The 25,893-nt window shown below is 42.0% G+C and overlaps 1 protein-coding gene across 1 annotated transcript in view; it reads right to left on the reverse strand.

Annotated features, from left to right (window-relative positions):
• Csmd1 (CUB and Sushi multiple domains 1) overlaps positions 1-20,472 on the reverse strand; it is a 1,328,246-nt gene extending 1,307,774 nt beyond the window's left edge. The window contains exons 1-2 of the mRNA XM_077109222.1: positions 20,454-20,472; positions 20,097-20,313 (exon numbers count right to left, since the gene is read on the reverse strand). Of these exons, the coding sequence (XP_076965337.1) occupies positions 20,097-20,313; positions 20,454-20,472 (236 nt within the window). The remainder of the gene's footprint in view (positions 1-20,096; positions 20,314-20,453) is intronic.
• Positions 20,473-25,893: the final 5,421 nt, after the last annotated feature.

The following is a 25,893-nucleotide window of genomic DNA, read 5'->3' on the forward strand; positions in this document are numbered from 1 at the left end:
CCCAAATGTGTTCTTTTTCCAGGAAAAGAATCAAGGTGCCACATGGATCCTTTTCCTTTGAATAACTGAGCATCTCATACAGACACTCAGAGGAGGCAATTTGTGAACCCTGACATTGGCACAGTTCAAAAACTCAGTAATTTGTATGGGCAAAAATAATTATTTCAGCTGGATGCAAGCCTGCCTTTCATGCTCACTGTTTCTGAGGATACTAAAAACAGGACTTCCTTATTTGTATATGTCAGCAGACTATCCTTTTGGGTAATGTTAGACTGGTTTAACAGAAAATAGAACCCTAGGATATTAGGTACAGGACCTAGCAGCTAATGAGAGCCTTCACTCTGCACCCCAACACTGCAGAGTTGGCGCACGTGAACTGGATTACTTTGGAGCATCTGGATTCCTCTGTCACCTTTCAAATGTTGAGAACATCACTGGACATTTTCCCAGGATACCAGCATGAATTCACATCTAGCCTTCAGTGTTCTCAGAATGCAAGGAAAAAAATTAAATACAGACTCATTTTACTCTTGTGAGTTTGTTCATTGTCTCTTACTGCTTGATTGATTTTTTAGATTATAGTTTGATTTAACCTTATCTTGCATATTAATAATACAATAGACCTTTCAACAGTCCACTTGTTCAAGGCAACTTTATTTTTATTTTACCTGACAGATTCCCTAATATCCATAAATATTAAAATTCTATTGATTGATGACAGTTTAGGCCTGTTGTTTTAAAAAATAATAGATGTTATGACTCTAATTATATGTTTTTCAAAAATTTTTTGAAACTTGTTTAAAAATTCCTATTGAAACTAAGACAAGTTGTACTTTTATTATCACCACCTGCGCTTTTGCCATTTTGATTTATTCAAGCTCCTGTTCACATTTCTGCACAAATATATTAATATAAATACACGGAATTATTCATAACTTCAACTTTTTTTTTAATCTTCCCTCCTTTGGTAGAGACATTGATACAGGTTTTAAAGATACATATTCAAGGGACTGGGGTTGTGACTCAGTGGTAGAGAGCTTGCCTGGCATGTGTGAGGGCAAGGGTTTGATCCTTAGCATCACATATAAATAAAGAAATAAAGTAAAAGATCCACTGGCAACTAAAAAATATTTTTAAAGAATACGTATTCAAATTTAAAACAGGGAGTGGAGTTGCAGCCAGAGTGGGTTCCTGCGTTACTTAGCATCATGCAGAGTGCGGCAATCATGTCTTTCCCTCACACTTCTAAGTACGCAAGAGAGCTAGGCTGATCTTATAGTAAAGCAATCATGCTCTCTTGCCCTGAGCAGAGTCAACCAGGCCACGGCAGAAGTTTCTATCTGGATTTGCTTCTGACTCTATGAGAAAAATATGTCCTTGCAATCGACCCGAGTGGTCCTTTTACAAAGGAGCAAAGATCAGTGGAGTAGACAAAGGGGCATGAAGGGAAGGAGGCGGGATGGCACAGGGAAGACTTTCCTAGGTCCATGTGCGAACTGAGCACAGGACTCTCACCCTCATGTACATCCACAAGACACTAATTAAAAACCGTAAGTAAACAGCAGAAAGATTGTAGGTTACAGGGACGGGAACAGGGGGTGTAAGGAAGTAGGGAAAGGGGAAGTACTGGGTACTGAATTAGAGCAAATTATATTCCACGTCAAAATAAATTCTATTATCATGCATAACCAAAAAGAGTAAAATAAATAAGTAAGTAAGTAAGTAAATAAATAAATAAATAAAAGAAACCTGGCTGTAGAATGAGCTTGTGCTTGGCAACTGGGAAAGTGCCGGTGCCCATATCCCCAGGTAGCTGATTCCCGGGGCTTAGGCCTCAGGTGAATCTCCTGGCCTCTGTGACTGTCCTCCCAAATGTCTTCTTGAGCTACATTTGTGGCACTATCCTTATCAGGAAATGGCTCATTGCCTCATTGGTGGTTCTGACAGGACCCCTTCTCTGTCCTCATCATGAGGATATTTATCCTAGAGACATAAACCCTGTGTCTCCTGCTCACATTTCACCTATATCTAGACTGATGTCTGAGACCTGCTTCATACTCAGTAAATACAAACAAATTTGTTAATTAATAAAGATGCACTCTACATTTAACGACTACCACTTGGGGTTTCTCTACAGCAGTTTTTCTTTGAACATCTCTTAGATGCTAGACGAGTCACTTAGAAGATGCCCAAAGGCCACGAGTCACCACAGGTGAAACTGAACTTCATTTTTCCTTTTTACATGAACAGCCAAGTTGCCAATGAGAGTGTCCTGTCCCCTCCACAAAACAAAACCAGAAGCAAAAAGAGACCTGGGGACCGCCCTTAAGGCCTGTTATGAGACAACCAGTTCCCCTCTTGAAGAATGCAAGGCCATGTTGAGACACCCCTCAGACACCCATCAGCAGCTCACCCTCTGAGATACTGAGCCTGCAGAGAGAAGCTGGTTCCATCAACAGGTTCCCCTTGGCCTGCGGTGGAGCACCCTGCTGCATACAGATACATCCCAGGGCTTGTTCAGCGCAGCAAGGTGGCCCAGGCTGCAGTGCTGAGGCTCCCCTAACCCTTTATTTATATTCTGGCCGTGGACCGAGAGCTCAGAGATCAGCTTTTCTTCGATTATTTGTGTATTTCTTTCCTGATTCCTCTTATCTCCAACACAGGATTCTCTTACACTGAACAATGAGGCTTTTGATGTTTTTCTGGGCTTCATAGCCAGAAGCATTGCCTTGGGAAGGAGTTAGATATTTGCTAGATTTCAATCAAGCATTATGTAGCTAAACTAACAAATCCAAACAGCCATTTTTTGGGCTCTCTTATTGTCTCCCAAACCCCTAGGCGGGGTGCGGGGAGGGGTGGGGGCGGGATTGTAGAATCTTGGGGATGCCCCAAAGCATTTTTTAAACATTTATTTATTTTTAAGTTGTAGGTGGACACAATACCTTTATATTATTTTTATGAGGATCCAACCTGGTGCCTCATGCATGCTAGGTGAGCGCTCTGCCGCTGCTAACTACACAACCCTAGCAACCAAATGCATTTTTGACCACACTACTTGGAAAAAACATCACAGAATTTCCTGCTTTACCTTACTTCCAAGATGCCATGTATAAAGCACAAAACATGCAGTGGAATAGATGGAGAGGGCCAGAAGGAATTCTTCACAGATGAAACCGCAAGAACAAACTCATGTTTTATTCTAACAGAGATGGCACTAACTTCAGTACTGTCAGGAGGAGATTAAAATAATGCAATTCCATTTCAGAAAGGATTTGCCTATTTACCTCTCTGCTCCAGCATTTCTTCTCAGTAGGCATGCCAAAAAGTATTAAATGACAAATACTGAGTTGAATTTCACCAGTCTTTCTTTGTACTGAATTTAATTCCCATGAGATGAAGGAATGTTTTCCTCTTATTAACTTTTGTGTGTGTGTGTGTGTGGGGGGGGTTCAGGGTGTCTATTTTATTCAGTTTTCCAAAAACTAGTGATCATTGCATCTTAATGCTGTTGAATACATAGTAATAATAAAATTAAAACTGCGTAGGCTGCAAAGCATGCTCAAAGGGAACATCATTTCAATGAACAGCTCAGGGCTTGGCAAGGCTTAGCATCAGGACAGATGTGCAGTCATGAGAGAGGACTTGTCCTTCTTTCCATCAAACAAATCCGTTCAGGCCTCCACCATGGCAGGTGTGAGAAGGCAGGTGTGGTGCGGGGCGAAGAGGGAAAGCCTCCGTGCTGAAGAGTGACAACCACAGTGGGACTCGGTGCAGACCTCCCTGGCTCTGAGGCACCTTGCAGGGCAGGCAGAGTCTTCCTGACTCGCCCCAGCACACAGCCACATTCCTGCTGCTGCCTGCATACACCGTTTCAGCCACTGAGACTGCATGCCACTGGATGAAGGGACAAAAAGTGTCACTTAAGAAACATTTGGGGACTCTTATTCCCCCTGACTTGGTATGACTCAGTACATGCCTCATGCCTTCTTTCTCTTCTCAGGACGAAGTTCTTGGAAAAGCAGGTTGTCCTCCTAACCATGACAGTCATGTCATTTGGCAGGTACCAACAGAAGAAATAGAGTTTATTTGAAATAAAATAAATAAAAGAAGAATATTAAGTCATTTGCTTTATTTTAGGAAAAACAATAAAAATCTTAAATATTAGTACAGTGTCAGTTACAAAACAATGCAGAGTATTAGTAATATATTTATATTCATAAACTGAGAAATTTGCATTGACTCCCGAAAGAGGTACAATTATAAATATGTTCCTAGACATTTAAATCATGCATGTTTTATTAAATGATAACAGGTATAGGTGAATTAAATTCAAATGAGCAAAATGAGCAGAGTTATTCATATGAACATTTTGTGACTTACGTTATATGTTATAGGAGTTTGTCTTTCAAGAATAGGACTATAACCTGTAATCCCAGCAACTTGGGAGGCTGAGGCAGGAGTATTACAAGTTTGAAACCAACCATAGTGAGGCCCTAAGCAAATTAGTGAGACCAACTCTCAAAATAAAAAGTAAAAATGACCAAGCATGTGGCTCAGAGTTTAAGCATGCCTGGGCTCAAATGCTGATAACAAATAAATAAATAAAGTGGGACTACCAAGAACTGGGTCTACTATGTTTGAAGTTTAGAAAGAACTAAATTTAAAAAATGTGGAGAATTGTTTGAAAAACCAACTTCTGAGTGCAAATAAATATAGCCTAACAAATATTCAAGAGGTAAGTGTATTGTTTCAAGATAAGTAAGAAATTATAAATACGTATACAGGTGACTATCTGGTAACCCAAATTTTATAAACATATATTTGTTTTATAATGACATATGTGCATATATACATACATGTGCATACACACTCAACAGAACACTAACAAAGACACAAAAATTCTCATTTTACAGTGAGGGAGTTAAAAGAAATGTGACAGTTGGCTTTTCTAGAGTGTAACATTCGGTGCATGATCACATTGCTGATGTATTTTTTACTTTAATAATGGCTCAGGTATGGAAAAGCTACCTCAAGCTGAGATACACACAAACAAAACAGGTTTCTAAGTGTAAAGGGTGAAATCACATAGACCACTTTCCTTCCATGGCAGTATTAAATTGAATGGCAAGAGCCACAAGAGTACTAGCAAAAACCCAGAGGCAGGAATCAGACAGCACTCTTCTTATAATTTATCAGATAAAGCTGAAATTAAAAGAAAATTTGAACATATTTTAAACAGTATTACTTACAAAATACAACTAAATAACAAATTTGGACATAGATACTATAGAATTTGGAGATAAACTTATAGATTTAACTAACAAATATGAAAGAAGGAAGAAGTAAATAAGTAACCTTATATTCCACTTCAATTCTAAGGACAAGAAGAGCAGAATAAACCCAAAATAAGTGGTGGGAATGGGGAGAAAAATGAGAAGAAATGAATTTAAAAAATTGAGAAGATGAAGCAAGATTCGATCTTTGAAAAAAATCAAGAAAACTGACAACTCTTGGCTAGAAAGAGAAAAAAATGAAAGAAACTACAAATCAGCAATATCAGAAAAGAAAAATCAATTATTACCACTGATTCTACAGATCCTAAGAGGAAGTCATGCTATTAGTATCTCCAATAACAGGTTTGAACTTAGAGATTACATGGATAATTAATTTGGAAAATATGATATCTTGAAATTGACACCAGAAAAAATAAACAGTGTATATAGTCCAAAATCTAGACAATACGTTTAATTAATTTTTAAGAATTACCCAAAGAAAACGTCAGCCACAGGTCTTCTCCTATTGAATTGTGTCAAGGAATGACATCAAATCACATAAAAACTGAGGAGGGAGATTTCTACTCATTCGTTTTGTTGTGGTTTTGTTGTTTTTACTTTTTTAAATTTCATATCTCCATTATTTAAAAAAAAACCCTGTAAATGTTTACCAAAAAAAAGGAAGAAATTAAAGGCCACATTATAAATAAAAGAATTTTTCATGACATATTGTAAGTTAAACCAAATAATACCTTTAAAAATAATGACTAAGTATTTTTATCCTAGAATGCAAAGTTGAATCAACAGGAAAAATGCAACTGATATATGTAACTGAACATACAAATATAAAAAAAGAAGAAATACCAACATTTCAGTTGATGCTAAAAGAGCATTTGACAAAACTAAACATTTATTCATAATAAAATCCTCAACAAACCACTAACACTGTCAGACCTAAAGGACATTTATAAAAGATCTACATCAAAATGTTAAGCAAGTTGCAATATATCTATGAAATTCTATCAGTAGTTTCAATAAGAAAAGTAGTACAAAAATATTTAGTTAGAAGAGAATTATCTACAAAGAGGGAGAGACAGAATTACAATAGTACAGGAATCCCAGAAATAAGGTCTTCCTGCCTGAGATTCAGAACCCTCTGGGAAGGAGCCCTTAGTGGGCAATGGGAAGGTCCACTGAGGCTCAAGCTACTACTTGGAGCTGCCAAGCACCCAGACCAGCTAGTGCCTAAGAGACTCTCTAGCCGGCCGCACTCCAGCTACCCACAGCTCACACAGATGACTGTCACTGGATGCTCTGCCCAAAACCGACAGCACACACACAGACGCAGGAAGAAGAATTCCCATCCCACTGTGTGCACAAAGCACCCCCAAAAAATCCTAACACAGTGCCAAACGGATTAAAGACAGGTCTGCAGGTTACCACCCTAATAGCCCAAGGTAGGGGAAGGAGAGACAGATGGAGGTGATAGGCACAACACTGAAACCTGGAACAAGCTCCATCACAGGAGCAAGACCCCTTCTCCACTGTGATGGAAGGAAGGCCCTGTCACTGTCCCTGTGCCACAAAGCCCTGAAGGTGTCTCCCATTGTGTCTGCCCACCAAAAAGAAACAGAAGGCAAAAAAAAAAAAAAAAAAAAAAAAAAGTGAGATAAGATAATACAATTGTTTTCAAAAGAAATTCCCTGGGAATCTCAAAACAACTGCTAGAATTAATGATTTAATTTAGGAAAATCACAGGATTCTAAATTAATATAAATAATCAAATTATAGGCCACATGGAATAACAAATGAAAAATATTGATAAATTGGGCTTTATCAAACTCTTAAAATGTGTTGTTCAAAATACACCACTAAGGGAATAAATCGGAGAGAAGTTACCCGGAACACATTTCTTTCAAATAACTTATTTCTGAATATTTACAGGACTCATAACTCAGAGGTTAAAAACATCCTACTGAAAATTGGGGAAAAATTTAAACAGCTGCTTCACAAAGGAAGATATGTGAGTGGCAGAAAGCACATGAGAAAATATTAACATTATCAGTCAGCAGTGACATGCAAATTAAAATCACAATAAGATAGCTCTCCTCTATTCACCCGCTGCAATGGCTAAAAACTAGAGACTTGGTGCAGGGAGGGTGTACTAGGACTTGGAGTAGCTGGAATTCATCGCGAGGGCTGGGAATGTAAAGTGGTACAACTCCAATGCAAAACAGTGGCTACTGCTTCAGAATCTCCACATTAACAACCTGGGCTTCCACTGCATATCTAAACAGTGGTCCAGGAGGAATTAAAATGGTTGTCCATGCAGCATATCTATAAGAGTGACCATAGGAGCTCTGTTTCTAATAGATAAAAACTTGGAAAACAACAATTATTCACCAAGCAATAAGCCAGAGGTGGCATATTCATACAATAAATTTTCCTTGATAAGTAGAATGCAGTGTTTTATATAAAGCAACATGAATATATCTGATAATCATTATTCCAAATGAAGGGAGTTAAGGCAAAAAGGATACATATATAATTTGATTTATATAAAATTCTAAACATGCAAAATTAGTCCACAGTGATAGAAAACAAACAGATCAGTGGTTGCCTGGCCACAAAGGGAACACAGAATGGATATGATGGGCACAAGGAAATTGTTGTGGGTGATGAGAATATCTATCATCTCAATTGGGTAAATGTTTCATGGGTGTACGTAGAAAAATCACCAAATTTAAATTTTCAAATACATACACTTCATTGTTTATTAACTATACTTTAAAATGTGAAAATTATAATTCAGAGATTAATTTGATAACCTAGTTTTAAAAATGATCTTTTAGCACTTGTGTAAAGAAATCTAGAATGCATCCTAGGTATGTTGAATTACTTATATACCAGAGTTCTCATGCAGAAAACCAAAATAGCAGATTTGCAGAAAAATTTGGCAAATCCACTACTAATAATTAGATGAGCATTCATCCTGTGAGAGGTCAACAGTGTGTAAGTCACCATTGGGGCCTGAAACCAAGCCAGTGCAGCAGCAGGATCACAGCAAAGGGTAAATTCTCTTACAGAAGAACCCGTGTGGTCTTGTCCAGTCTCTCAGTTTTCAATGTGAAGTAACTGAACCCTAGAAAGACTCTAGCTCTTTGGAGGGCAGGAGTTTTTTGGATGCCTCTTCTGATCACTGTGGAATTACCAACATATGGAGTTGACAAGGCTGTAATGGGTCATTAACCTTCCGGAGCAGAGGCTGCAAGCTGCTGCTACCCAGATGTGTTTCCTTTGGCCAGCTCTGGATTTTAAAAATGACGAGATTTCTCCCTGCTGCTGTTCAACAATCGGAAGACCAGAACATGGGATTGGGCTTGGCAAGGGTGCTGGAGCCCAGCAGCCACTGATCCAGGCACAGGGAAGGCGATTCTCTGGCTATCTGCAGTGTCCTTTACTCCTGTCTCACACCTGGTCTGTTCACTAGTTGGCTCTCCTGGCCTGACTGCCATGCGCATTCAGGATGAGGAGGGAACAAAGACCCTTAAGTGCAAATCTCACCTACCTTAGCCCTCCACGTGACTTCCCTTCAGTTAAGGTGCCGTGACACTGAAGTGTGACCAGAGTAGGTAACAGCAACTTTCACAAATCACCAACTTGGGATGGCTGAGTTGGTCGTCAGCACAGTGTTCTTCATTCAGTTAGCACCGGGCTTATACCATTGATGATATGAGAATCCCAAAGAAAGACAGGTTCATTTTGAAACAGAACTTTTAGGTGAATGCATCAAAATAGGATGCCACTAGTTAAAAGAAAGTGAAGATCTGTTCAGGGCAAGGGACCTGGGAAATCACCTGTGGAAAGGAAATACAAAGTGCTACAGACAGCTCCTTCCACTGATCCTGTCCTCAAGGTCTACTGCCTGAGTACCACCTGCCCATCACCCCGTTGAAAGCCAGCTGGACCTCGGCTGGGGCTGTTTCCTAGACTCCCCTCCATTTTTCAGCTGTGCCCTTTTTAGTTTCAAGTGAAGAGCTTCTCTGGAACAACCTGGGCTTTGGGTCTGGCATCCTGAATGGAAATGTGCTAAAATACCTGTCACAAAACATGCTAACGAAGGAAAAATGAAGGGGCCATAATACATAAAGCTTGCAGTGAAACTTGTCAGTCAGTGCTCATCTATTTTAAAAGTCCTGAATGATATTTTATCCTACACCATGGGATACATGTGTTATAGTACATCTTTAAAAGTCTCATACATAACAGGTAAAGGTCCAAGGTAAAACTTACATGATCCTTTTAAAAGCCCTATGTAAGGAGCATCACTGCATTTCAAAGCTCCCGGTTCTTTGCTGGTGTCTTTGATTTTAATGAGCATAAATGTATTAGTGCAATAACAGGAAATACTCTCAGCTACTCTACCACTGTACTTCCTTCCCACCTGCACCCTCACTAGTCAAAGGTAGGTTTGGCCAAACTCTATTGTATAAAAAATAAAGAAATAGCAACTAAAATGTTACAAATATAAAGGCAGTATGTATTTAATAAAACTTTCTTGTTGCCTGGGCACCTAAAGGGTAGGTGCCATTTAACCTCAGCTGGAAGCCATAGTGACAAGCACAGTATAACTTGGGACAGGCTCAGTAACTACTATGGCAGCTGTGAGGTGTCCGCCAAAGCTCCTGTTAATTGAACATATTCAGAGGTGACATGAATTGGGCTGTGATCAGTCCATCCTGGTTGGAATTGACTGTGAACTGCAGACAGGTGGTGGCACGGCTTCAGGAGGTGGTTCACTGGGGACTGCCCTGGAATGGTGCATTTTCCCTTCGGCCCCTTCCGCTCTTTCTGCTTCCTGGTACCATGTTCCCAGAGGCATTCCTCTGCCAAGATGTTCTGCCTCATCTTGGGCCCAGAGCTATGGAGTCACCCATCTACAGACTGAGATCTCCAAAGCCATGAACTCCAAATAAACTTTCCCTCCTCTAAGTTGATCCTGTTAAGTTATTTTGGTCACAGTGATGCAAAGCTAACTAAAACTACCTTTTAATGGAATGATTGTGGACCTGTAAGAACTGCTACTACAGAGAAAAATACCATGGACGATCCATATACACACTGCGAGAAACTGAGAAGCCATCTCCTTCAGAGAGGCATTTTTAGAAGGTTTCAGGAGGCCAAGGTTTTCTTTAGCTCAATTTTCTTCTTTTGGCTGAAAGGTCACAGGCCATATGAAACATTTCACTTTATTATTTCTGCTTACTCTATGATTCTCCCTCTCAAATGGAACAAACACCTTATTCAAGGGGGAACAGTTTCCTTGCAGTTAGGAGTCAGCCACACAATTTTTTTTAATACTAGTGATTTCTAAAGGAAAAGGGAACAGATGCTGGCTGTAACCACGTGGAGGTAAGTAGTAGTCAAACATAGTCGTAACCCTATATCTTCCATTTGAGAGTTCAGGGTGAGATCAATGCAGTCTTTGAGCTGGGAAGTTGGGCTGAAAATAAGGTCCAGAGAGAAAATCGTCTGATCCCAGGTGGCTGTAAGAAGGAGACTAACGTGACTCAGGCATGGACCCAGGAATCCACCAGGAGGGCGGGAGGTGGAGGGATGTAGCTCAGTGCTGAGGGTGATACCCCAGCATCCCCGGAAAGTCCTCCCTACCTGAGCACTCTTCAGGTCAGTGCTGCATGACTTCAGATTTCTTTCATTGACGCCTTCCACCCAGTACTGCGAGCAGATGTCTGAATCCTGCTTTAGTTAGGACTTTAGATCCTAAGAGTTAAGCCAGGAGAAATGGAATCCTGAAGAAACCCAAGCTACATATTGCCATTTTTATGATTTTCAGCATATTTAGATGCAAAGTGTATCCTATTTCTATGCAAAGGAAAGGTTAGGTGTATTTATTAGAGAAAAGTAAATTGTTTCATATGCTAAATAACAGCACATTTGTTTTTCATTTTGTGAATTAAAAGTAGATAATTAACATTTTGTAAAGGCATTCGCCCCTTTAGAATTATTTTGTAAAGCATCTAATATATTTATTTAATTAAAATTCATTTATTATTGTATTCTCAATGCTTAGCTACTATAGGAGATAAAAGGAAAGATGAATCTGCAATCTGCTTTGCCATCTAAACATTAAAACAGAGGAAGGAAAAAGAGTAAGTCTTAAACCTAAAAGCCAACCCTTCAACTACAAATTTGGTTTCCACACAAAACCTAGGAAATTCTAAGAAAATCTTGTAAATTCTAGGAACATGCCTATTTACAACTACTTTTTATTAATATGGATAGCTCCCCCAAATAAACTATCTTAACAGTTTTCTCGCATCCACCACCATGAAGAATAAGCATTACTGAATTTTTGACGTTTTATGTTCCTTTCCCCAGAAACCAAGGACTAAAATAATGATCGAGATGAAGATTTTATTCCCTTTGGAGAGAGTGTACAAATGATTCTTGAAGGGATGTGGCCATGTCTACCATTGTGGACGGAACTCCCACTTCCAGGCTCCCAGGACCTGACTCTGCCTCTCACCCCAGGTACCTCCATTAGCCCAGCATCCTCAGACCTGCCTGCTCCTCTGCCTGGGCTCAGCTGATTCCAGCCTACCTGTGCCAGCTTGGGTTCTTGAATGGGGAGCAGTGAAGCCAGACACAGGAATGGGAAGGGCATGAGTAATCATAGCGCTACACAGCAGCGGTTTCTGCCTAGACATTCTGGCATCTTACAAAGGCTCATACTTTGTCCTTTGGGGCTGTCCTATGCATTGTAGGATATTTATCAGCATCTGTGGATCATACCCACTGGATTCCAGAAGCGCCTCTCACCAGTTGTGACAACCAGAAATATCTTAGGTATTACCATACCTCCCCTGAGAAACGGAATCAACCCCAGTGGATTGATTTAAGTATAGATAAGCAGGAGACAGGGAGACTTATAAGCAGATGAAGACTACTGACTACAAGAATTGACTACAAGAATTTCAAGGGCAGAAAACAGACCCAAAATAAAATTCCTCCCTTTTCTCACCTTTGACCTGCAAGGAAGACCCAAACAGCCCCCACTCTCTAGATTAAGGGAATACTGTGCTTTCAAAGAACTGCCTTGGCTGGCACAGGCCCTCTGAACTCAGGGGCTGGGTAGTGCTTTTCTGAGCTGCCCACCACCCTGATGAAGTTGCTACAGTGTTGGGTTCCCTGCAGGTCAGGAACCCCATCTCCCACCAGCTCCTAGGACCCTGTGAATGGTGTTCTACTGTAAATCATTGCCCAACATTTATTTAAGAAGAATAAAACCTTGTGAGGACTTGGACTTGACCCTGTGCTTACTCTCAAGTGCAAAATATACCACAAGCATCTTTTAACATCAGCAGATGAATATTTCATTCATTATTTTAAAGGTATATAGATTTACATGGGTATCCTAAATAATCTCTCTCTCTCTTTCTCGAGATATATATGAAAACATAAACAAAAATATGTCCTGGATTTTTTTAAATTTGAGAACTATTTAAAAAATTTCTATTAAAATAACAGCATTTGATATTCTACCCAAAGGGTTATAAGTGTATTTGCCATTATCCTCAAAAACTCTGAATTATCAAAATTTGTCAATCATAACGGTGAGCCACTAAATTGTGCTTGTTTCCTTTTGCCTATTATATAATAATTGCCATGAATTTCTTCTATTTGAACTCCTTATTCATATTTTCACCTACTTTTTAAATTAACAGCTTTCTTCATTTAAATTAAGGATAACAGCTCTTTGTCATTCATATCTATTATAAGTATGTTTTTATCAATACGCCACTTGTCTATTAGAATTTAAATTTGAGGAGGGAAAAATTTTAATTCACTTTATGATTTCAAAATTATCTTACCTAAAAATATGCACAAATCTGTTTTTAATACTTTTTACTCTCATATTAATGTTTTAAATGGTGATGTAACATTTGTTCTGCTCTACATAGGAAATGAAAGACTTAGGATTTTATAAAACTGTGTCTTCCTCCAACTTCTATGACCAACTCCATAAATGACCTTTTTCTGCTAAAATCTGAGATAGACTGCAAACTCTTTGACCGCCTTTTCATTTTCTGCTGTTTAAAAAAAAAAAAAATCTAAATACTTTTCCCAAGGTCTGTATTTTCATAAGAGAAATCTCTTGGTGATGCACCGATTTGAAGCGTTCCCCCATGTGTCTATTTAGGAATGCCCAAGGGGCTGCTTGGCTACTCTTGATATGGTTTTGCTCCTTCACAATGCCCAGATCTGGAATGAGTCACAGACCTCTGGCTACAGCAGAGCCACCACAGCCCAAACTCAAGCATGCTGAAGCTGTTCATGGCCATGCAGACTCCATTCTTATGGTCTCCCTCTAGTATTTGCCTCCAGGATTTTCCCAGTCACTAGCAGTTTAATCTTCTTTCTTAATAAATAGGAATTTTGCAAACACAGACACATATGTTGAGAACAACTAAGGCTGCATTTTAAAATCACTGAGGGGAAGGGCAAATTATGTACCCCAAGCCTAGGCCCCAAGTTCAGGCTGAGATTTCTAATTCAATTGGTCTGGTCCTCATTACCAATTGCAAACAACGCAATGAAAAGCAAAGCAAAACTGAACCAAGTCACTGGGCTTCTCTGTGAATTGTTAATTTAAAGGATATGCTAACCAAATAAATTTGGAAGACATATGGAAGACAATTTTTTTTTTCTAATCATCCCAAAATATGTAGAAGAATGAGCAAATCATAAGTATGGGAATGTTCTACATCTATATGATAAAACCAGTCCCTCCACTGTTCCCCTGGGATCCTCACTGAGCTGCAATAACCTGCTTAATCAGGTTTCTGAGCACTGGCTGGGCTTCAGGGCTCTGATGGCTGAGTGCCTGGTGCTAAGGCCTCCTCACCAGGCAGTGAGCTCAGCCTCTGCTCCCTCGCCTGCCCCCAGGCCCCTCATCCTGTGGACCTCCCTCATCCTGCATGGGCCAGACAAGCCAGAGGCCTGCTTTTATACAAGCTCCACCCCACAAGTTCCCCAGCCTTAACTGGAGCACTAATCACCGCTAAAAGAGTTTGGTACTTTGGTTTATGTGTGACCATTGGTCCACACATGGCTCCCTCAGGACCTCATAGCGTCAATGAGGACAGGAAGGAAGGACGTCGGCAATGCTGGGTCTCTTGTCTAATATGATTATTATGCAGCTGAAACCATTTCCCAGCCCTTAAAAATTCTATCAGTTCACAGCATCACCAGATACAGTCACGATTCTGCGGGTTTCTTAATAAATGCTTAAGGCTTTCAAACACATTATTGCAGTTTTGGAAAACTGGGGGGTGGGGGGAACCTGGGACATTTAAACAACAGGTATCCATGATTTCCTGATTTTAATACTCCTATCCCTTTCTTCTGTAACCTCTTCATTATCACCAGTGCAGAAAATTAGGGGTAATCTTGTAAAAGAGAGGGTGAGAAATCTGAGAGGAGTGCTCACACTCTTGTCCTAGGCCCAGTATTCCAGGACAATCATGAAATAGTACGTGTTGATTTTCCACATTGGCCTCGTATAATTTCCCTTCATGGGTTCACTCTTATTCACTTTTTGAGCTCCTAATGGGTTTTATTTTCAACCTTCATTGTTATAAAGTTACCACAGTTGGAAATCGATGTCAACTTCAATTATTCTCTGATTTGGGATAAATAACTACCACTTTGAATTCAGAAAACATGAGCTGGGTATCAGTCACTCATGGCACAGTTACGAGTGCTCCCCGGGAGAGGTCTGCACAGTGCCACGCTGCACTCATGCACAGAGGCAGCTGCGAGCCGCATGGCTTCCCCACGGCAAGTCAGAATCTCTTCACAAAGCTTTATTGCCTACCCCAGCGCTGCCGCACCTTTCACTACAGGAGACTCATCCAGGGCCCCTTTCCAAGCCTCAGGGGATATATGTTCCACTTGACATCGTGGGACACAGAGGGGCACAGGCCCCACAGAGAGGCAGGTACCCGTTCAAAAAAACATAGGCTGGCCTCAGGGAACTCCCAGAGAGTTCAGAGAAGAGGAAGGGTTTTGGTGATAGCTTTGGTTTTCCACTTGGTACCCAGGGAAGAGTTCCTGAGCTAAATACACTGTGAACTGGGTTTGGAAAAATGAATACCCTCTAGATGGGCAGAGGGAGGGGTTCAGCAGCGGAGATAAGAGTCCTATTATCTCACAAGGTCAGATCAAGGAGAAGCCCATAGATCCATCAACCAAACAAAAAAACTTGCCCAGGGAACCTCAGGGAGCACAGGCCAGAATGCCTGCAGTCACAGTGCCACGCTCCTGGACTGTCGGCCATGTTTACCAGGAGAGCTGTGTTGCGGGCAATGCAGACCCGGGTAGGAGGCAGCCAGGGCTTGGGGGTCATAGGGGTGATGTTGGGGCAGGACTGTTGCTGCCCTGCACAATCTCTGACCCTGAGCATCTGTCCACCAGTGAGAGGTTCAAAACAGGCCGTGGTTCCTAAAGATGTCACACAATAAGAACATGAGGACTTGGTGACCATGTGAAGCGCTGTGGAGACTGAGATGTGCCGCCTCAGGAACGTCAGCCGTCTCCCCAACCCCAACAGTCGGACAGCTCCAAACGCAGTGGGCCACTGAGCTGCTCACCTGTAGGACTCAGCGGTCGGAGTTTGACTTCTAACGTTGGTCACATTTTTTCTCTTGTTCTCACCAAGGTAAGGTTTATTTCAGCTCTCTGTATCTACATATTAAAATATCTACATATCTACAGTCTACATTATCTACACGTTATCTACATATTTACTGATAAGGCACAAGTTATGCTGTTTCGTGGTTACATTTGTATTAAAGACATAATCCAGGATAATATCATAATTGTACATGTCATTTTTTAATCTTAAAGATATTTTCTACATATAATAAATGATATATTTCTGACTAATGTCCAAATTGCAATATAATCATAAATAATTCTCAACTATAGCTGGGAGCATCGAGCCTGTAATCCCAGTGACTTGGGATGCTGAGGCAGGAGAACAAGTTCAAAGCCAGCCTCAACTCAGTGAGACTCTATCTCTAAAAATAACTACAAAATAGGGCTGGGGATGTGGCTCAGTGGGTGAGTGCCCCTGAGCTTCAATTCATGGTAACCCCCCAAAAAATAATAATAATAATAATTCTCAACTACAAATTCTATGTTTTGTTGGTTGGGGATTAAATTCACATCTTATTTTTATTCAGAAAAAATTCTTATTGTGGATAAACAAGTGTCTTCATAAGAAGATGCTCATAATAAGATGCCATCTCACTCTAGTAAGAATGGCAGCCATTATGAAGTCAAATAATAACAAGTGCTGGCAAGGATGTGGGGGAAAAGGTACACTTGTACATTGCTGGTGGGACTGCAAATTGGTGCAGACAATTTGGAAAGCAGTATGGAGATTATTTGGAAAGCTGGGAATGGAATCACCATTTGACCCAGCTATTCCCCTTCTCGGACAATACCCAAAAGACCTAAAAAGAGAATACTACAGGGACACAGCTACATCAATGTTCACAGCAGCACAATTCACAATAGCTAGACTGTGGAACCAACCTAGATGCCCTTCAATAGATGAATGGATAAAAAAAATGTGGCATTTATACACAATGGAATATTACTCAGCACTAAAAAAAATAACAAAATCATGGCATTTGCAGGGAAATGGATGGCATTCAAGAAGATTATGCTAAGTGAAGTCAGCCAATCCCTAAAAAACAAATGCCAAATGTCTTCTTTGATATAAGGGGGGTGACTCAAAATAGAGTAGAGAGGAAGAGCATGAGAAGAAGATTACCACTAAACAGGGAAGAGAGGTGGGAGGGAATGGGAGGGAGAAGGGGAATTGCATGGAAGATGGAAGGAGACCCTCATATATATGATGGTGTGAGGGGGAAGAAAAAAGAGAGAGAGAAATGAGTTACAGTAGATTGGGTAGAGAGAGGTGATTGGAGGGAGGGGGGATACGAAGGGCAGCAGAATACAACAGACACTAGTATGGATAAACGTGGCTGTATAACCAATGTGATCCTGCAATCTGTACACGTGGAAAAATGAGAATTCATTCCCCATTTGAATCAAATGTATGATGTGTCAAGATCATTGTATTGTCTTGAGCAACTAATAAAAAACTAACTAACTAAATAAATAAATAAAAATTAACAGATTTATTTTTAAAAAGTAAAAAAAAAAAAAAGATGCTTTTTGTTTATGCAAGGAGACAATCATTATTTTTCAGTCAGAGCAGGTTCTGAGGTACCAGCAACAGCCATGGTGAAATGACAGTCCTGACAGCTCCATGTAACAGCTTCTGCAACAGCCCTGAGTCCGCAGATCCCTCACCCCCTCACAGACGTGCGCCCTTCTTTGAATTCCAGAGCTGCTTTCAGTATTGTCAGTTAATTATGTCTGAGAAACAAACAACTACTCCAGATATAATGGGGAGACAAATAACATCAAAGTACTTCCCTCTCTGATTAATTAGGATTTGACGCTATTCATAGCCACTCTGCCCATCAGCCCCAATGCTGAATATTGAAGAAGAATCTACTTTTTTCCTGTGATTTCCCTGACAATATTAACATTCCTATTTCTCGTTGTTATTCATTCAAATTTCCACAGCACTAAAGACCCATCTCACTTAGCTGCCATTGGGGGATTATGGCTTTTGATATAGTTTGCCTGTCGTACAATACCTAGAAGAGTCCCTGAAGACTTATGCATACCTGTACAATGGAGCTCCCACAGCAAGCCAAGGTGGAGACAGGTGGGACAGTAATTCAGAGTCAGGTTGAAAGCCCACTCCTCACCTCAAGAACCACACACAAATATGCCATGCAGGTCTCTGTCCCGGAGTGGTTCCAATAACCCCGGGTCTCTTCCATGTGGCCTCTCTTTTCCCTACTAAAACCACTTAAGAGTGTAGAAGGAGCATAGTGCCCTACATCTGCCTCCACAACAACTCTCAGAACCCCAGACATGGACGTCAATTTGTATATCAGCCTCAAAATAAAATCCCACAAGTGAAGACCTTGATATTTCCAGTGTCGATCCTGTTAAAATAGCGGATAAGCTGAAAAGTTATGTTCTAAGATTTATACTCATTAACATAAATGATCACACCATCGCATTAAGAACATAAAAGCGTAACAGGTTTTTAAAACTTGAAAAGTAGTCAATCAAATTAACACATAAGACAGGCATTCATACTTGAATTATAGGAAAAGGAAATATTAAGAGAAAGAAAATGCAAGTATTATTGAATACCTGATTATGCAGTGTTAACAGAAAGAGAAGGAGCTAGTTTCAACATAATCATATGTGCTGGTATTTGAATAAACTGGATTTCCCACATCTTTTTACTAATGTCATTGTTTTGCTTTGTCACCAATTCAGTCTTTGTTATGATTGTTTTTGCCACTAAAAAACATTGCTATTCCCTGGGAGTACCAACACTTGTAACTAAAACCAAGTGAAAAAACAATATTTGGAAGACCAAGAGTGTTGAAAGGAACTCTTCCATTAAATGAGCAATCATCATACAATAGATACTTTGTTCAAATATCTAACATCAGGACCATAGATGCTATTAAAAGAAGAAAGAAAATTTACCTACCTGGTTCAGAAAAGAGTCAGCTATTGCACAATATGCAACAGAAATAGAAATAATCATATTGAAAGAAAAAATATAGGGTCAATGACCCAGAAAAAAATAGAAGATATTTTTTATTTGGAAATGCATAATGAAAATGCAAATAAAATATATTTAAAATATATTAATGATATGTTTCATGTTTAATATATTAGTTGTATATTGTATAGTCATATAAATGCATTAACCAAATATACAAATAAAAGTATGTTTTTGAAGTTAGATTTGTTTTTTTCACTTCACAAAATCATGAATAGAATATATGTTTTTTTTTGTGTGTGTGTGTTCCTGTTGGCATTAGTGTGAATTCTACTTTATTCATTTAAGCAAAGCAATTTTTGCTGCCTTCTGACAATTTTTCTTGTGCAAATTAACAGCTACTAAACATAATCTCTAATTAATGCAGAAATTTCAAAATAGAAAATAAAGATTTGGTTTGCCATAAGTATATACATTTAAATACGTTCATCATTTTAGTTTAGAAAACCTTATTTCTTTGAAAGGGATATTCCTCTTTCCATTGCCAAATTCTAAAACCTCTGGTTGTACAGGTACATTTTTTTTTGTTTATTTCTGGGAAATATTCTTCATTCTTCATGATAAAAATCATAGATCAAAGGAGAAGACCAATAATGAACAGAATATACCATGATTGTCAAACCCAAAAGCCTCTAAAGACTTCTCACTCCACCCACCTCCTAAGACTTCCTACTGACTGTATTCTCTGACAATATAAAGGTTCCTTTTGTTGTTATCTGAATTGTACTCCCTTGTTTTATCTTTTTGACTTTTTCCTCAAATCCACAGTTGCTTCAAAACAATGGTGTATCATAACTTCACTTAAATCACCTTGACAACACTGTTCTGCAGAGAGAGCTAGAGCAGGGAGAGATCTATAAAGGAGTCAAGGATTGCTTTCAGTAAGAAGTTGAAGTATGGGGGAAGGTGACAATTTGACAGAGACCTACAGCCTTTAATTTTTCTTTATAGTAGCTTGATTTTTTTTTTTCTGATGATGAGATTCAAACATGAATTCCAACTGTATTTCAGAACCCAGGCACTTATCCATTTCTACTGGCCTATAGGGTGAAGAGCAGGCACTTTACCTGACTTTCAGGTTTCCCTGCTGGGGCTGTCCATCATAAACGGAGAGAATGTCAAAATCCTCTTCAAGGGCGAAGGTGTGGAAGGACAGCTGTATCCTGTTGCGCTCCCCTGTGATAATGATCCAGGTGCAGTTAGCATAGTTGGGATAGCCATGCGGGAAGCCAGGGCTCTCGATGGTACCATTGGGTCCCTGGACTAAGCCTCCACAGTTCTGACCTGGGAAAAAAGCACAAGAAAGACTTATTGGTTTGGCCATCTTTAATCTGATTTTACAAGTCTCCAACCATTTTTCATCAATTTTATACTGATTTACTGCATGATTCTCATGCAAAATTATCAAACGATAAGCCACCCACACTCTGGGGGATCGCCCATTCATATGCCTCTGGGGAAAATGAGGATACTCTGGTGTGTAAGGTTCTAGTGATTCAGGAAGAGTGAGGAGAAACTGGGGGTGTGGGCTGAGCTTGGGAAGCTGAGGAACTGTCTCCCCTCAGCCTCTGCTTGCTAAGATTGTGTTAGCAACTCTAGGATGCAGCTCCACTGAGGATAATCAGATCTCAGGAGTAGTTCTTTATAAAATAGGTCCTTGAGTGAGTTATAGGCTCAGGCTTCCAACCAGGATGTTCAGCTGGAAGGACAGGTCAGGGGAGACTGGAATTAGCCACACACAACCTTCCAATCTCATGCCAACTCTGGACAAACCAAAACCTCATTCCTCCTAGACACAGCCATTCATTTCTCCCTGTCACCCCGTCCTTTATCCACTGCCTTTGCTCAATGATTCTGGGCTTACATGTCCATCTGCCTCTCCTTTCAGGTGACCACTGCCTAGAGGAGCCCCCAGTGCTAGCTAGCTGCATCCCTGTGTGCTCAGCTTCTTCTCTTCAGTTTCTTCCAACAGTCAGTCTGCTGGTGGTCACTCTGCACAGCGGTTGAGGCACCTCAGTGACAAAGAGCAGGTGCTGAGATCAGGACACAGATTGTTCAGATTGCCCTGGTGGCACTTCGTTTCTATTGTAAATATCACCATCATGTGAAAACAGATCTACTCCTCTCAGATCATCACTATATCTAACAGGTTTGATGTGAGCTACTAAGTGGCTCTTGGAAACTGTTTGGGGTCTCTCTTTTCTTCTCAATCTGGCCACTTCCCACCAATGTGTTTTAAACAAATTTAAATATTTTGACACTAAAAAAAAAAATGTTAAGAACATTTGCAAGGGACCTGGACATACTCAGATTATTTCATGCAGTGCAAGTCCTTGAACACAAGTATTATCCCAGCTTTCACTGTTGAACTGCAAACAGAAAAGTTATTTCCAAATGCATTTTGCACTTAGAAAAATGCTTTGCAATAGTAGGTCTCAGTGAGCTCAAATCGTTCACAGTAATATTATCAAATGCTTGGGGGAGTTTGCTAAATCTTAATAAAAAAAGATTTAATGAAAGGGATTTATGAGTTTAAAACCAAAGAACTAATAAGAAGCCCATTTTCCACTAAATTTAAATCTAACAATAACACTGTAACAAGTAGATATTAAAGCTGTGGGGTTTTGAAAGGTCTTTAAAGAAAATAGCTTTTCTGGTTTATCTAGCAATTCTTACTTCACAGTAAATCAAAAAAAAAGTGAAGACTTGATTACAAATTGGAAAAAAGAAAAATTCAACAGAAAAACGTCAGCTGGAAAGGAGTTGCTATTATAGATTCATCATTTTGAGCCAGATTATCAGAAATTAAGATTTCTCCAAGGAATAACATTAGGCTACATTTAGGGTGCCAGTCAACGCAGTGCAGTTTGCAGAATGAGTCACATTTGATCAGGACAGACTTTCCCAGGGGCCCTGTTAGGAACTTCAGGAGCTGTTCAAAAGTTCCTAGAAGGGTGACCCTCAGCCTTGGCCACACTTTCTCATCAACCAAGACGTTCTTAAAGTTTCTATGCCTAAAATAGTTCCTGATTCATTTGATCTCGACCAAGATAATCTTGAAAAAGAACAGAATGGGAGTTCTTCTGCTACTTATTGCTGTCTCTGATTGTAATGCTACCGTAGCTAAGGCAGGGTTTGAATGGTGCCAGCCAAGATGAATTGTCAATGGAACCAAAGAGAAAGTCCAAAACCCACCCAGCCTCAGATGCCAGATTTATGACAAAGCTACCCACTGCCCGGAAAGAGAAGGGGCTTCTCAACCCATGGTCCTGAGACAACCAGATTTCCAAATGGGAAAGATGAACTCTAATTCTCATTTCACAATATATTCAAAGACCAATCCAAAATCGACTGTATACCTCAACATAAAACAATATAGAATACAGCAATATAAAATATTTTTTCACAGCTTCGTGCAAACATTTTTTTTTAAATTGAGCACATAAAGCAATGATCAAAGAGCAATGATTTAGCAGGAAATCCAAGAAAAGAGAACGTGTTGGCAATACACACATTTGAAGATGCCATATATACAAAGCAATGAATCAGCCTCATATTTTAGTAAGAAGAAGGCAACCCCATAGAGAAACACACAGGTAGCTAGAGATGCCAAACCAGAGAGGGATATTTCTCATGTTGGAAAGAGACCTGCTCCTGAAGCAGAACCTCTTGAGATGTGCTCTGCCGGGATCAGTTTCTCCTGCCTAAGAACCCATTCATACCCTAAGATATGAAGAAACAGCGTTTTCTGCAAAATGTAAAAATTAGCAATCTCCTTGACCTTTCTGAATGGAAGCAAACAGTCCTATCCTGCTTTATTCCAAGCAGATTTTGTTCCTCTAGAGAAGCAACGATTTGCTATCAAGTTAGTCAGTACATGGTCTATGTAAAGCATCACAATTTTTATTAGAATAACAATGAATGACAGGAACTACATTAAAGTAATGATTTGTCTAAACAACATTACTATAATAGTATTAACTAAAGGCACTCAGGGTAAGTGGCATTAGTGCTGAACCCAAACTAACATGGAACTGAAGAAATCCTCCTTAATAATAATTGCTTTGAAATTGTGGGTCAAGCACCGATATTATCTACATAATGTCCATGGTTCCTAATGCACTCATAAACATAATGGCCAATAACGTTTTGAATTAAATGAGTCTCCAAACTGATAATTCCAAGATGGAAAGTAATAATAACGAATGAGCACACATTGGTTTATTTACTTCACTGATAACACAATTAACTCAGGTATTATGCTAACATATATTCTAAATAAAGATTTCTTCAGTGGAATCAAGTATTGTAAATGAATATAGCAAAGCCCTGAGTGCGTTTGGACTATATGTGACATCTGAGTAACCTCCCAGTTCATATGCAATTTCAAATAAATGCTGTCATGGGATCCACCACAGACCCACCACGGGCAAAGCCCATGTCGGGCTTTCCTCAAAAGTTGTGAGTGGAGGTGTCTGCTGCCTCTCACATGACCCCGTGTCCTCCTGCGCTGTGGCACGCGCCTGCCACGGAGGGCGCTTGAACGTTCTGCAGGGCTTCGTCCTCCTGGTGCATGCCTGCGCGATGCCCACCTTGCCCAGGTTCAGTCCTAAGGCCCGGTCAGCTCAGGGCCAGGCCGGGCCAGCGTGGTGGGCCGGGCATCTCCCTGAAACTTGGCCCTCACCATGAACAGTCCGCATGGCTGGAAAGGGAACATGGGACAAAACCCCTGGAGCAGTCCCAGCGGGCAGCACAGGAGGGCCGCAGACCCGGGGCAGGGAGAGGGGAACACAGAAGATGACCAGCGGCCAGGGGAGCAGACAGAGCCCTGGGCAAGCGAGTCAGGGACAGCAAGGGCTTCTGCAGGAGGGCAGCTGCTCCTGGCAGGAGAGAGCTCCAGGCATCCCTGAGGAGAGGGGAGGGAGGGGAGGGGAGGGCAGAGTAGGCACCCTGAGGGGGGACAGAGGGGAGGGCAGGGGAGGGGAGGGGAGGGCAGAGTAGGCACCCTGAGGGGGGCAGAGGGGAAGACAGGGGAGGGGAGGGGAGGGGAGGGCAGAGTAGGCACCTTGAGAGGGGACAGAGGGGAGGGCAGGGGAGGGGAGGGGAGGGCAGAGTAGGCACCCTGAGGGGGGCAGAGGGGAGGGGAGGGCAGAGTAGGGACCCTGAGGGGGCCAGAGGGGAGGGGAGGTGAGGGGAGGGCAGAGTAGGCACCTTGAGAGGGGACAGAGGGGAGGGCAGGGGAGGGGAGGGGAGGGCAGAGTAGGCACCCTGAGGGGGGCAGAGGGGAGGGGAGGGCAGAGTAGGGACCCTGAGGGGGCCAGAGGGGAGGGGAGGGGAGGGGAGGGGAGGGGAGGGCAGAGTAGGCACCCTGAGGGGGGGCAGAGGGGAAGACAGGGGAGGGGAGGGGAGGGCAGAGTGGGCACCTTGAGAGGGGACAGAGGGGAGGGCAGGGGAGGGGAGGGGAGGGCAGAGTAGGCACCCTGCGGGGGGCAGAGGGGAGGGGAGGGGAGGGGAGGGCAGAGTAGGCACCCTGAGGGGGGGCAGAGGGGAGGGGAGGGGAGGGGAGGGGAGGGCAGAGTAGGCACCCTGAGGGGGGCAGAGGGCAGGGGAGGGGAGGGGAGGGCAGAGTAGGGACCCTGAGGGGGGCAGAGGGGAGGGGAGGGGAGGGGAGGGCAGAGTAGGGACCCTGAGGGGGGCAGAGGGGAGGGGAGGGGAGGGGAGGGGGAGGGCAGAGTAGGGACCCTGAGGGGGGGCAGAGGGGAGGGCAGGGGAGGTCAGGAGAGAGGGAGGGCAGAGTAGGCACCTTGAGGGCCCAGAGTGGAGGGGAGAGGAGGGGAGTGCCGGGGAGGGGAGGTAGCCTAGAAGGCAGGGGAGGAGGGGGAGGGCAGAGGAGGCACCAGAGGGGAACAGAGGGGAGGGCAGGGGAGGGGAAGCAGATGCCCCTGGGGAGGGGGGAAGGAGGGGAGGGGAGAGGAGGAGTGGGGCCCTGGGGGTTGGGCACTGCCCTGCTGTCCAGCTAGCTACCCAAGGAGCCAGAGAAGGACCCCCCCACACCCAGCTCCTGCTAAGACCAGGCCCACACCTGCTGCAGTCCGGCTGCAGCAAAATAACTGGGGGGTGACGAATAACTTGTGTACGTTGATGCAGCAGGAATGGAGCCGTTTATTGTAGGATCTGAGCGATATTTATACATTTTACACAGCTTATCTAATTAGCATAAAATAGATACAACAGTCAACCAATAAGGAATCTCCACACTTAATGGCTCGCTTTTGTTACTTCACAAACCATTCCCTCTGGCATTTTGCTAGGCACCATGCAGACTTGTTTACAGACTCTAACATTTCTCTGGCAAAATACCAGGTGCCGTCCTGACTTGTTTACAGACCTTAACACACACCCAGTTCCTGCAGCTGGGACCGGAGCCTCTGCAGCCCCCCAGAATTCCTGCAAGGCCCTGAACCGGGGAAACTGGTACCCAGAAAGGTTAGCCAGACCCCCAGGATCCGAGAGGATTGACTGCTCCCTGGGGCAGACACCCAGTGTTTCCACTCTTGGTGGTGAGGGGGGACCCAGGGAGGTTTGCTCTCTAGCGATAGAGGAGGATTGCACCAGGGACTAGAGAGCTGCTGCGGAAAGCCGGTCTCAGCATCCCCCACCAATAGGAAGAGCAGAGCAATCCTGGGACACCCACCGCAGACTCCCAAGTGGACCTAGACTAACCCCCAGTTGCTGGAGTCCCCAATTTAGAGCTCTGCAGCCTCACCCCCACCCCCACAGAAGCACAGTTGGTCACCACCCCCGCTGGGCCACCCCACTGCACCAGGAGACTGGAAGGGCTCTTTTGCAACAGGCTGGCAGCTG

The sequence above is a fragment of the Callospermophilus lateralis genome, chromosome 4, assembly GCF_048772815.1.
Source record: "Callospermophilus lateralis isolate mCalLat2 chromosome 4, mCalLat2.hap1, whole genome shotgun sequence".
Classification (NCBI taxonomy): domain Eukaryota; kingdom Metazoa; phylum Chordata; class Mammalia; order Rodentia; family Sciuridae; genus Callospermophilus; species Callospermophilus lateralis.